This window comes from Pyrgilauda ruficollis, unplaced genomic scaffold (assembly GCF_017590135.1).
Source record: "Pyrgilauda ruficollis isolate IOZ18807 unplaced genomic scaffold, ASM1759013v1 scaffold60, whole genome shotgun sequence".
Classification (NCBI taxonomy): domain Eukaryota; kingdom Metazoa; phylum Chordata; class Aves; order Passeriformes; family Passeridae; genus Pyrgilauda; species Pyrgilauda ruficollis.
In genome coordinates this window covers 156,622-170,191 of record NW_024527711.1, presented here as the reverse complement: position 1 = coordinate 170,191, position 13,570 = coordinate 156,622, and the positions used below count along the sequence as shown (strand labels likewise).

Below are 13,570 nucleotides of genomic sequence, written 5' to 3'. Positions count from 1 at the left end.
AATTTTATGGCTCCTGCGCATAAAGTGTTTGTATTTTTAATGTCATCATTGCCATAATTAGGATTGCTACAATTAAAAGATCTTCCTAGCAATATTGGATACTGAATCAGAGTGTTGGAATAAAATCAGTTAAGTAATTAAGCTTGCCATTCATCTAGTTTTTGATCTTACTAGTGTCCCTGATGTACCCTTCAGAAGAACTGACCTCAATTTCTCTGAAAAATCTGCATTTTGCATAAATTACTACCATACTGTTCAGTAAGTGCTCTCACTAAGATAATGTCTTTTCTGCATGCAGAATAAATAAGCTGGGGTCAGGCAGTGATTTTGAAGCCTATTTCCAGCGACTGGGAATTGCATCAGGCAGAGCTCGTTACACCAAGAACAGGGTAAGCCTGACAGAGTGCTTGAAGAAGTTTGATAGTGCTGAGCAGTCATCCTGTTAAAAGCATTTATTCATAATTAATAAAAAAGTTTCAAAGCATCTTTGACTGGTTTGTATACAGCAACGTTTCTTAATTTAGCAAGAAACCTAAATGTTTGGAGAATAATACATGTTACAGTGATGTGTATATTCTATAGGATGTCAGGTTCACAGAGAGGTATTTATAGAGTCTGATTGAAGGTGGATAGTTTGTTCCACCATGCTATTAATAGTCCTCTTAATACACAAATCTTCCATAGCTGTGTTTAGAAACAGCTACACAAGGTAAAAAGGGGCTGTGATTGAGGACTTTTGCTATCCAAACTCCAAACTGTTTTCACTCTTGGAGAAGGCCACCTCTGTGCAATGAAACTGAAGGCAGGTCTGTGTTGGTAGAGAGAAAGAAGCCTGCTCACTTAATCCTGTGCAACAGTCCACGGATTCGAACTGGTTCAATTTTTTAATACAAACACACTCAAATGAAGGATATTAAATTGTGTTTTGTAGCAAATAGCTTTTTTGATTTGGAAACCAAAGAAAACATCAGAGTCGTAAAGGGATCAATACATCTTTTAACTGCAGTCAGAATACAGGGCATTGACAAATTTGCTTGCTCTTTTCCAGAAAGCAGACAAATTCAGCAATTATCCTGTTTATCACACTGTGTATGAGACATTTGAGCTAGTGGAAAAATTTTATGACCCCACCTTCAAGAAACAGCTAACAATTGCCCAGTTACGAGGCAAACTGGTTTATGAACTGGCAGATTCCCAGGTCATTCCATTCGACTCTAGAGACTACGGAGAAGCCTTAAAAGGATACAGCAACAGAATTTATAAATTAGCCAAGAAGCATGAAGAACAGCTGAAACTTTACAAAGTATCATTTGGTGAGTAACAGCCACAGGACTGTGCATTATGTGTATTAATTAGAATCGTGCAGGGACATGTTACATCTGTCATAGCTCTGCAAATTAATTCCTTTCTTTCCTCTTTGAATTTTGCCATCATATCAAGAGTCACTATTTTTTTTTTCTAAACACAACACAGGTTTAACTCATCATTGTCTTGATAAGAGGGTGTGGTGGGTTCAGTGCTGGCCAATTACTAAGGGCTATAAGAATTTTCATGCATATTATTAATTACAGGCATTATTACAGTGCTCACAGGCAGTCAAGGACCTCAAATGTAGGACAAAGAGGTATCTCAGCCTGATCCTCACTTCCTTGCTTAAAAAAGAAGTCAAGTGCTTTTGGCAACTGCTTTGAAATTGAGGGACATAGGTGTCCATTCCTCTTCATGCAAAACTTCATCTGACCCTGGGGAGCTCCACCATCTCCCTCAGTGTCTGGTTGCCATTTTTAAGCTACAGGAGCATTTTTCCAGCTCTCCTGCATGAATGCATCTATTTTCTGAGCACCTGAGCACATTGCTCTGGAGCCCATAAAACAAGTCTAAAGCAGAGTGCTCAGGATCCCAGGCTGGGATAGCTTCCAGAGTCATTTTCAGTCTCCTTTTTTTTCCTTCCTTTTTCCTTCTTGCCTTGATCACTCCTTGTGTTTCTGCACAAAGGAGATTTTTCAGTCAGTCCTAATTCACTTGCTATCTGATGAACCCATGATTTAAAGATACAAATCACCTTTTGGAGATGCACTCCTTGTTTGGGATATGTGAAAAATTGTAAGTAACTCAAATTGAACCCACATTTGGGGGAAATTAAATATTATGTTTGAAATGTCATGTAATGGTTTTGGTGAAAAATTGTTGATTATTTTGAAAAGACACTTCTTTTTGTAAAAAGACCTCTTGAGACAGAGGAGGTGTCTTGTGTGATGGATCATCTGGTCTGAGATTTTGTAAAACACCAAGAGTTACTTCAATATGTTCTAGTGTTCACTGCAGCATGTCTTGTAAGATCAAATTTTTTTTTTTTTTTGCAGTAGTGGAACATCTATCAAAATATCTGTGAAATAATTTATTTTCATTGTTTGAGTTTCTATCTATTTTCAGATTAGAAGTTGCACAAACTACCTCCTGACCAGTGCATCTATTCTCATTCCTAGAATCTAGAAGCAATCTTCTATTTTTAGGTTTTTTTTTTGTTTTTCACCCAAATAAGACTTCTCCTTAATAACTTTATAAATGCCTCATTTTGACTATTTTTTTTACAATACATGTTTTTCAGTCTTATCATTATTTTCATGGCTCTTCTCTGATGCCTGATGAATTTTAAATTATTTATGGAATGAAGCTAAAATTTCTAATTTTTTATTTATTGTATTGCACCAGAATACATTAAATAACATAGGTAGGTTTTACAATACTGCGAAAATTAAAGTTCATTTAACTCAGCATTTTCATAGAATTACTTAGTGTCAACACTGAATGTCAGAAAATTGTTGATTAAGCCTGACTAAATAATATAATTGTCCTTTTAAAAATAATAGATTAAGGCTCTTATTTGCATTTGGATTCACATTTTAGCTGCTCATCTGCAACAATGAAGGCTGGAACCTTTTTTTCATAAAATTTGTGCTTGTACTCATATGCTATCAGGAAATAATGTTTTCAAGTGGAGAAAAAAAGAAATGTGATGTTTTCTAAAATAACCAACATTGACAACACTGAAGAGCTAGTGAACACGAACACCAAGTTTCTTACATTATTTTTCAGATGGTCTTATTTTTTTTCTCTCTCTTAAATCCCCTCCTACTGCTTCTGAAATATAATCTGTTGCTGTGATATGGTCATGATGTCAGCAGGGCAGGACTCTGCCCCTGGCAAACTTCGAGCTCTTGCCACAGGGTTGTGGACAAGTGTGAATTCTCACCCTCACAAGGTGATGTGTCCCTCTGAACTGCAGTCTGTAAACAGCTTGCATACATAAAATCTGTGTTTCCAATTGTACCAACTAAGCAACAGCAATAAGACAAAAATGAAGCAAGTGTAGGCTTGTGATGAATAAATAAGTTTGCTAGAAATAGGAGAGCAAATGAGTCTGAGGAACAGCTTTCAATAGGAGTCCTGGGAACAGAAAGCCTGTCACGTGAAATTGGATGACAAATCTATAAACAGTGAAGGGATAATAGTTGACAACAGAGGACTGGATTTAGGGGATGATCTAATCGTATGTCCCATCTTCCTGCACAATTGAAGAGAGGATACTCTGGTTTAGCCAGTTTTCTGAAACTTGTGGACAAAATTTACAAGCTTTAAACTGTCTTTTTTTTCTAATTCAGTGGAGTTTTGGTGGGGCCAGAAGTTGGCGTCGTAACATCCACCTGTGATTTATTCTACAAAAATTACTTGCATAAATCAATACTTTCCCCAGGTCTGTATGAAATAGAGCCTTCCACATCACAGCTGCTACTGCCATTAAAAGGAAAGCCTGCTGCTTCTCTAACTGAGTTATTCCACATGTCTCGGAGGTACTGGGCTGGGAAAAGCAGCAGCATTCCTGCCCACCTGCCTGCACACAGTCAGGCAATCCCCTGGCATCTGAGAGGCAGTGCTGGGGGACAGCATGGGGGAACATGGCATAGGCACCTCCTGAGCTGCAATTTCAGCCAGGACTTGGCTGCTTTAACCTGCTGTGTCTGTCCTATGTGCCACGACAGCTGTGCCTTTTGTGCCTCACCTCACGCTGCTCAATGCACATATCACACTCTCCTGTTGTGCTGTGAATGGGACATCTTTCTCCTCAAGCAACATCCTGCTGTTCTTCCACAGCCTTCTGGAACAGCTGGTATTTCTGATGGAAGTCAGGCTTTTTATACCTGAGCACTGCGGTGCATTTGTTGAACAGGGAACTGCAGAGCTCTCAATGTGCAATGACAGCCAGTTTTTTGCTTGCAAGGCAGAGGGAAGATGAATGGTTGTGAAAGCTTTCCGAAGCACTCTGCTTTACTGTTGGTCTCATTGCAAAAAGTATTTGCTAGCAGTGCAGCTCTTTAAAGTCTGCAATAGGGAAGCCAATCAATTATGTAAAAATAACAAAATGAATGCTATTATATCAGCAAGACAAATGTAGTTCTCCCACTGAGCAACTGAAAGGTATATTAGGTTTACTGAATACTTCAAAGTTTTTCATGTTCTTCCATTCCTAGATCCTCTTTTTTCTGCTGTGGTGAACTTCTCAAAGGCTGCTGCTGAATTTCACAGAAGACTTGAACAAGTAGACAAGAAAGAGTAAGAAATAAAGTGTTTTATATATATATATATGTGTGTGTGTGTGTATATATATATATGTATGTATACATTTATGTCCTGGTTGGCCTTAGGTACCCAGAGTGGCAGTTCTTTATTTCTTCTACTGCACAAGGATTCTCTCTGATGAGTGTAGAACAGAGCTCTGAACCCTGAGACAGGTAGTATCTTTAATGATGAATTAGCAGATACAGGAATGTTCCTTTGATTGATAGTATGAGCTTATTACTAGTATCAGGTTGTCATTAAAATTACTGCAATACATGGAGAGGCAGGTAGCAATGAAAGTTAGACTTGGGCTGAGATCTCTAGACACCTACACCTGAGTGTTGTAGGTGATAACAGAATTTTTCCTTTCAGCACACTTCAAAGACAGAGGATGATGCTTCAGAATATCCAAGATATCCGTATGATGCTTGACAGCTTAAGGCTGCTGCAGGACTCCTGTGCCCTCTGAGTGCAGTAACTGCAGGCCACATACGGTACCAGTTGTGTTTAAGCAGCTGAATCCCATCCTATGTTACTGCATAGATTGGAACAGGACTATGGACATTTGGCTTATAGGTGGACACCAAAATTTAGCTATCTTCATCTGTGTAAATCTCAGTCTTCTTCTCCATTCTCTTAAGTGCCATCTTTCCAGTGCCATTTAATATTAAGCAAGTATCTGACACTCTCAGAAAGTTTCCCATTTTATTTTGCATAGTGTGAAGTGTTATTTTCTAACACAGAAATATCAATTCATTATTATAACATGGATTCAGAATCTCCATTTGCAAAACCTCACCTTTTTTTGTAAACTGTAGACCGCACTTGTCTTTTTTTCTTTTTCTGTCAAAAAAAAAAAAGGTGAAGAAAAGTGTTTTAAATGAAACTGGGAGGTCATGTTTCCCTGCTGTGTGACATTTCTGTGTCTCCCTCTCCTGCAGTTCAGTAGCAGTGCGCATCATGAACGATCAGCTGATGTTGGTAGAAAGAGCTTTCACTGATCCTCTGGGCTTGCCAGGAAGGAAGTTTTACAGGTGAGGCTAAAAGTTTCTTGATCTGCTGTCTAAGGCATCCTATTTTTGTAGCTGACCAGTCAGTTGAATTGCTGTATGGGTCTCACAGGAATTACAGTTCAACACATTGCTTTAAGTACATGAATAGTGGATTTCGTTTATAACCCTTAAGGAGAACTCCTTGGCTACACCAGACTTGTGGAGCCAAATTCTCTTTTGGCTCTTTCTATCAGCTGTGGTTAAACCACAACAGCATTATACTCTGACTTTTGCTTGTAGATGTGCAGTAATAGTGCTGTTACAACTTGCTCTTGTGATTGTCTGTAAAGTGAGGATTGAGTGAAGAATGAATGAACTGTATTTAAAAAAAAAGTGAAAAGAGGGCAGAGTAAATGAGAACAGACGTGTAATGAGGGTCAGTTGAAGAGAGAAGCCAAGAAAGGAGAGTTTGGAGAGGGAGGGACCTTTCAGCACAGGATAAAGGTCTGTGAGCTGTGCTACAGAGCCCCCTCTATCCCAGTTTTGGCTGCTTCTATAGGAGCTCCAAAAAGCTTAAACCACTAACTACTATATTCTTTCTAGAATCCCAGTGCTTTTATTAGGAATGCCTGACAAGATGCCAGCTTTCAGTGTCAGGGGTGTAAGCATCTCACTTTGCTTTCAGTATCCCCCTTTTCCTATCAACTGGATATGTCTGACTCACTGATGGATGGCTTTCATGCCATGCCACAAGTCTTTCAGGCAGGTAGAACTGAGAATCACACCTCCATCCTCCTAGGATAAACTGTCATTCACACTTTGAGAAGAATGAAGTAATTTCTTTCTAGAAATTTTCTTGTTGGGTGTTGGGTATCATTTGGAGCTGTCTGGGTTTTTTTATTTTATTATTAGTTCTTACTTGCTTGAATTTATTAATGTAATTTTAATGTTTCTTTTCATTTGGGAGGACTCTTTCACATGCTGTAAATGTGCTTTTATACTTCATAGTTAAAATAAATTTAATTGCAGATCTGTAGCTATTCATTATTTAGGGAAAAAAAACCAAAACTATACCAAAAAATAAGATTGATATTTTGTGCAGTTCTGATCCAATATGATCACTTCTCTTCTCAATAATTCATGCTTTTCTCTAGAATTCAGCCACAGATTTTTTCCCCTCCTTTTAAATTCCTTTCCCAGGTAAATAATCTGCTGACCATCATGCAGCTACTTAGCTGTTTTTGAGGTTTCTACTCCATTTCTCACAGCACACCTATAAGTAGTTTTATTCCCTGTTCTCGACTGGCAAATTACTTAGATAGGTTTGTTGAGCTCCCATTTTCAAAAAGTGTAACATGGTTTTGCTCTTAATTAGACAAATGTGTCATCTCTTCCCAAGGAGAAGGCCATCTGACCTAAATCTGTGCCCTTTCCAACAGATTTTGATCTTGGGATTGTTCCTGTCGTTTTGGAGCCCAATTTCCTGTGTATATTCACAGCTGCTTCATACAGTACACGTACAATGAACACACACCCCATTAATAGTTTCTTTTATTTAGGATAATTGCCTTTTTTTTTTTTTTTTTTTTTTTTTTCCCACAGACATGTCATCTTTGCTCCAAGCAGCCACAACAAATATGCAGGAGAATCCTTCCCAGGAATCTATGATGCCATGTTTGATATTGAAAGCAAAGCTGACCAACTTGAAGCCTGGGAAGAAGTGAAGAGGCAGATTTCCATTGCAGCCTTCACTGTGCAGGCAGCAGCAGACACACTGAAGGAAGTAGCATAAGATGAAGGCTTTGAAAACTCCCAGAGCAGAGTGTGGCACACAGAGCTGTCAGGCTGCTGCAGTGTCCCAGTGTCCCCGACTGCCTGCCCTGCCTCAGTCTCCAGCCTCCCAAACCACACGGTAGGTGTGCAGAGCTCTGTGTGCCAGAGAACTCCTGAGACAGGGATTGCTGCATCTCTGCTACTGACAGAACTTTATGAACAGCTCTGGATGGAAGCAAATTTGGGGAGAAGTGGGAAGAGGGGGAAGCAGGAACAATCAGTTTCTGATTAGAATTTTCTGAGAGATCTACCAGCTTTGAGGACCCAGTGTTTTGCATGTACAGTTATGAAAACAATTATTTGCCAAACTACCTGCAAATTTGTCCACAGCAGTGATCAACAGCACACATTTTGATGGAAAAAATGCAATACTCAGCCTGTCCATTTTTCTTGTTCTGATAATTACTTTTATAATAGGAGACACCAAAGGCACCTCTGCATTTCAGAATCAATTCTGCAGGACTGGTGAATGCTCTTTACACTGATTTGCTTTCTTTTCCCTGAAAAAATAAATAAGTGACTCTCCTACTGATTGCCAAAGCAGTACTAGCCATTCTTGATAATCAAGGAAAACAGCTGAAATCCAAAAGCATGCTCTCAGTGGAGTGCACATCCATCCCTCTGAAAGTCTCTATGCGTCTCACTCTTTTACTTGCACTTTGGAAAATAAAGATTTTGGGGGGTAACCAAAAGCTGACCTCCCTGCTCTTTTTGGCACTTTCTCTAGTTCTGAGCCCAGGGCAGCTTTTGTTCCTGTTTTTTCCCAGGCAATCTCTTTCATATTTTTTCCATCTGAAGGAGCTGGAGGGTACTGTTACTATTAGCATGGAGCTTGAGATAATTCTGTCTTCAAGTAAGACCTGAAGAATGTTTCCCATCAGGAGCTGATTTTATATTCAAAGAGGAACTGAAATGCATGAGAAGGCCAGTTGTACAAAACTGTTTAGTTCGTATAAAAAGAAAAAAAAAATTAAAAATTTCTTGCTTCATTTGCCCTTTAGGTGTAATTCTCATCTACATGCTTTAAAATGAATAAAATTGCTAGAATTTTACTGAATCACATTCCATCTTGTGGAAACTGACATTAACCAATTTCATCTCTTATGTAAAATATACTACAGTTTTTGTCACTACCATAAATTGTACCATGTTGTGGGAAAAAAATCTTCTTTGTTTTATGGGGAATAGAACAGATGTGGCCCTAAAAAGGACAGAATTAGAAAAGCAGGACAGAATTGTTGTTCTCATCTCAGATGCCTTGAATTCAGACAAGGGAACCAGAAATAACTTGTGAGAAGTTGTTTTGGGGGATATATGCCACCAAGAAGAGAGGCTTTCACTGGCATCGCCTCCAATACACCTCCATGAAAGATGAAGGATTGTGTGCCTGTGGATGCTGTTCTCTTAATTTACTGTTCAATTGCTTTTCACAGATCAAGCCTTAGGCACTTGAGGAGGAAATTACACTTCCACAGTCCATGCTGCACCTCTTCTGTTGGGTAACGGAATGCAAAACTGACCTTGTCAGCACATAAGAGACAAGAGTAGCTGATGCTGGGGCACAGACCAGGTGATTCTTGCCCTTTGCTCTGGCAAGGCTCCACCTGGAATGCTGCTTCCAGCCCTGAGGCCCCAACATGTGGGCCTGTTGGAGCAAGTCCAGAGGAGGCTATGAAGATGATCAAAGGGCTGGAGTATCTCTCTCATGAGCACAAGACTCAGATGGCTAGGGCTGTTCAGCCTAGGAAAGGGCAGGCTCTGGAAAAACCTTATTTACAGCCTTCCAATAGCTAAAGAAGGCTGAAGAGGGACTGTTGACAGGGGTGTGTAGTGACAGGACAAGGGGGAATAGCTTCAAACTGGAAGAAGGTGGGTTTAGAGTAGACAAAATTCTTTACTGTGAGGGTGGTGAGGCACTGGCACAGGTTGCCCAGAGAAGGTGTGGATACCCCATCCCTGGAGGTGTTCAAGACCAGGCTGGATAGAACTCTGAGCAACCTGGTCTAGTGGAAGGCATCCCTGCCCATGGCAGGGGTGTTGGAAGTAGAGGATCTTTAGGGGCCCTTCCAGCCTAAACCTATTCTATGATCCTATGAACAGCAAATACATTTTCGTTGTTCTCTTTACTTTTACTTAACTGGGGACATTCACAGTTTTCATCTCCACATCTGTAGCTGAACTTACTGCTTAAGAATATCTTGCAATGATGTGACTGGTACATAACTGCACTGGTTTTTTTTTTTTTTTTCCCCTTTCTCCGAATTGTGTGCCCTTCCTGCTCCATCACAACTTTACATTAGCTGCAATGGGCAGTACTGAATGTGCTCCCAAGGGAGGGTTAGGATATGTAGATAGTGAAAAAAAGCCATTAGTGCATCTTCCTTCTGAGCCACAGCCAACTTTGGATCTGCCAGCGGTTGCTGCTGTAGGATCATCAGAGTGTAAGGCAAACAAGGAGTTTCCACATTGCAAAGAAATATTTAATGAAACTTTCTTCTTCCTCCATTTACGGAAATGTACAAACCAGTGAACAAATGTCTCACAAGTAAACATAATTTTTTCAGTGGTAGCTAGCCTTTGAGGTTCTGTACTATTACCTTGCTGCTGCAAAAGAACATACAATCTCTCCTTGCTTCCCTGTGCAGTTTGAAGCTGTAAGAATAAATTACAGCTCACAGCAGGCTGCATGCACAGCTGGCATTGATTGCTTTGTTCCTCTTGTCAACTTAATTGATAACTGTGTGAATGTGAGATTCATCATGACCAGCTACAGCCTGAGAAGTACACAAAATATATTAAATCTATTTCCATCCCTGTCTATAAAGTTCTACTGAGGAAGAGTGATATCCAAACCCTTATAAATAAGGAAACCAAACCACTTAAAAATGGCTTATACTAACTAAATTCCACAAAATCCCTTATTCTTGGTATTGAAAGGATCAGTTACTCAGATCTCCAATTGCCTTTCCTTCCTCAATGAGCAGAATCTTAAGTTCTGTAGATAAGCAAACAAGCCTCTGTTGCTGTCCCCCAGTGCAAAGTGTAGCTCTGCCTCCCCATAATTTTAAAGTGGGGGAAGGGAATTTTTCATACTCTCCTTACAAATGGGTAACACTGTCCTTTCTCAATTCCAGTTGCCCAGTTTCTTCACTCAGCCTGGCTGAAACAATCAGTAAATCCTACAAATGGGAGAAACCGACCCTTCAGCCTAGTAGACTGGAGCTGCAAAAAAATCTGGCAAAATTAAACTTGGATGGATCAAGTATCACTTGGATATTTGGGTTGTCAATTGTCTCTTTAGAAAGTCAGTTCCAAAGGGACAGCGCCTGGAACTTTATTTCAGCTTGGAGACAAGCTTTTTAGCAGGACCTGTTGCATTAGTACAAGACGTAATAGTTTTAAACTGAAGAAGGGTCAATTTAGATTAGATACAAGTAGGATTTTTACAATGCAGATGAGGAAACACTAGAACAAGTTGCCCAGATTGATGGCAGACATCCCATCGCTGGAAACATTCAGGGTGAGAGTCCTGAATAACCTGATCTAGCTGAAGATGGCAATGGGATTGGACTGGATAGCCTTTAAAGATCCCTTTCAACCTTTGTTTGAGCCTATGATTAAGATTCTCTTATGGTTGAAATACCTTTGGCTTGCCTTTGGAAAGAAATCTGTAACCTTAATGCTTGAATCTCCAGGTGACACTCTGTCAGACTCATCTGGGGACCCTCTCTGCAGCTGGTAGAAACTGGACATGCACAACCTGGTTTTTTCCTCTCTAAATTCCCTTAGTTTTATTCATAGGATTTCAGTGTACAGTTAACAGTGCTATTGAAAAAGCTGAATGATGGTGAACATCATGAACTTCCCTATGGCAGAGCAGTGAAGACAACACTAATTAAATGAAACACAGAAATCTTTCTTCTGCTGTTCAGAGCAGAACCAAAGTGCTCTGTTCCTCAAAGAACAGCACCTGCTCATATAAAGTGTCCTTAGAGAAACCAGCAGGAGCTGAATTTAGCAAGCAGTCTTTGTTAAGGTAGAAGATTGTTCCCATTGCACCACTGAGACTTGGGCCAGTTAGAATCCATAAGGTCAAGGATGCTCCTGTCAGATCAACAGTGCTTCTCCTGATGGATTCTGCACCCTTAAACATCTTCAGCTTGGGGAGCTCAAGGTTTCTAAGAGGAGGAATAAGAGTGCTTTGTTAGGCACCTCCTGCAGGAGGAGCTGGACCTGGTTCAATTAAACTCCAAACATGTTCCAACCTTTCATTAAGGGAAAGAACAGCAGAGGCAATAATAGAAAAGCATTTCACAGCAGGGTATCGGATAAGAATAGACTTGCTAAGTTTACATGGCACCTTCCCCAGATGTGCTTTGCTAGCCTGCTGACAGTGCAGCTGACGTGTTCCTGATGCTGCCATCCACATCACTTCCAAACTTGGCTGCACTTTTAGAAGGAAACCCAAGTCACAGTTGCTGGATACAGTGACTGTTGTGACAACACACCCTTATGTAACCCGTAAGAAGCAGATCACGCAGAGGAAACATGGCCAGCTGTGAACACTGAAAGATTTAGATCTGAGGTCACTCATCCTTTCAGATATTTCTGGAACCACCACCCCCTACTGAAGCATTGCTTTTGTTTCCTCAGCTCTGTCTCCTAAGCCATATTTTCATACTCTACACCAGAGCCTGCATGCCTGGACACCACCTTCCTGCACTAAAGCTCTCTTCAGTCTGCAGCACACGCTGTATTATCCTGGCACTACCCTTACAGCAGTGTGGGTACTGCCAGCAGTCATAGCGTCGTCCAATGCCATGGCAGAGGAGTCACTCATAAGCATCCTGCCAGTCTTACAGGCAGGAAGAAACACACTTTGTAAGTAAAGACAGGTTCATTGTTGGTATGCTCGAAATCTTAACTGTGTGATTGAAGAATGATTAGTCTCTATGATTAAAGAAAAAAAAAGAAATTACAGTACAAACCATTCAATAGAAAAGCAGTTATATTTATGAGCTGTTTCTCTTCCTGGGATCTCTGCTATCCAGCAGTGCCCCTTCTCCAATCATCCCATATCATTAGTCCTCTACACACATCCCATACCTCAGTTTTCAAGGCCCCTGCATGTATCCCTCTGTGACATGGCACTAGAGTCAGCAGTATGTTGCTCTACACAGTAAACCAGCTTTAGTTTTAGTAGTTATATAAAAAAAATATGTCTACAACAAGCAACTACAGAATGAGAAACAAGGTAAAACCAAGTCAGACAACAGCCACCGGGACATGAGAAAAGTTTTAACAGCCAAACAAGCCAGAACAAAACTGCAGGCAGGTTAAAAGAAGTTCAGACAAAGCAAGCCTGGCAGGTTCTGGGACCCTGCAGAGCTGGAATGAAGCTTCTGCCATGCTACCAGCCACATGAATCCCATGTTCATTGGACTCTCAGCAGAGATTGGCATCTGGGGACTACATGGGGGACGTCCCAAGTTTTTTTAAAGAAAAATCATTAAGGACAGGTGTTTATCCATAGTCATATGCACACTTAAGTGTCCAATCCTGTAAACCTGAGAAATTGATGAAACTAACCAGGCTTTTCTTTCTGTATTTTCAAACCACTCTGCTCACCCAATTCAGCCTGACAAGATTTTGGTTTTGCAAATACCATTCTTGTCACCTGCAGTCTGATAAAAAAACAACCTGCCTGAGAACCAGATATTTGTATAGGATTCAGAGTGCGACTGCAGGACTTGGCACTTGCCTCTCAGGCAGCATTACACTTTGTTTTGTACTAAAACACAATTACCAGAATATGGAGAACCTCTGGCAAAATCTATCAGCTCTCTAACAGCTACTGCTCACTCTGCACAAAACTACACTTCAAACTTCAGTGAATAACACCTGCAATGCATGCAGGAAAAGGGAGGACGTACAACGCCGCAGGTTGCAATACACTCTTTATAGTTATGCTTATTGAAGTACCCTTATGGGGCAGTTTAAGGAAAAACATATGTGCATTATATAATACAACTGTAAAATACAAAAACTCATTAAAAATTACACATGGTTTAGCTTAAGAATTATGCACTCAGCATTTGGGTATTATCACTAAACCACACTGAATTTTT

General features: G+C 40.3%; 1 protein-coding gene across 1 annotated transcript in view; it reads left to right on the top strand.

Annotated features, from left to right (window-relative positions):
• LOC121362277 (N-acetylated-alpha-linked acidic dipeptidase 2-like) overlaps window positions 1-8,896 on the top strand; it is a 31,236-nt gene extending 22,340 nt beyond the window's left edge. The window contains exons 15-19 of the mRNA XM_041483646.1: window positions 299-389; window positions 1,049-1,313; window positions 4,530-4,611; window positions 5,559-5,651; window positions 7,212-8,896. Coding sequence (XP_041339580.1) covers window positions 299-389; window positions 1,049-1,313; window positions 4,530-4,611; window positions 5,559-5,651; window positions 7,212-7,401 — 721 coding nt within the window. The 3' untranslated portion in view covers window positions 7,402-8,896. The remainder of the gene's footprint in view (window positions 1-298; window positions 390-1,048; window positions 1,314-4,529; window positions 4,612-5,558; window positions 5,652-7,211) is intronic.
• Window positions 8,897-13,570: the final 4,674 nt, after the last annotated feature.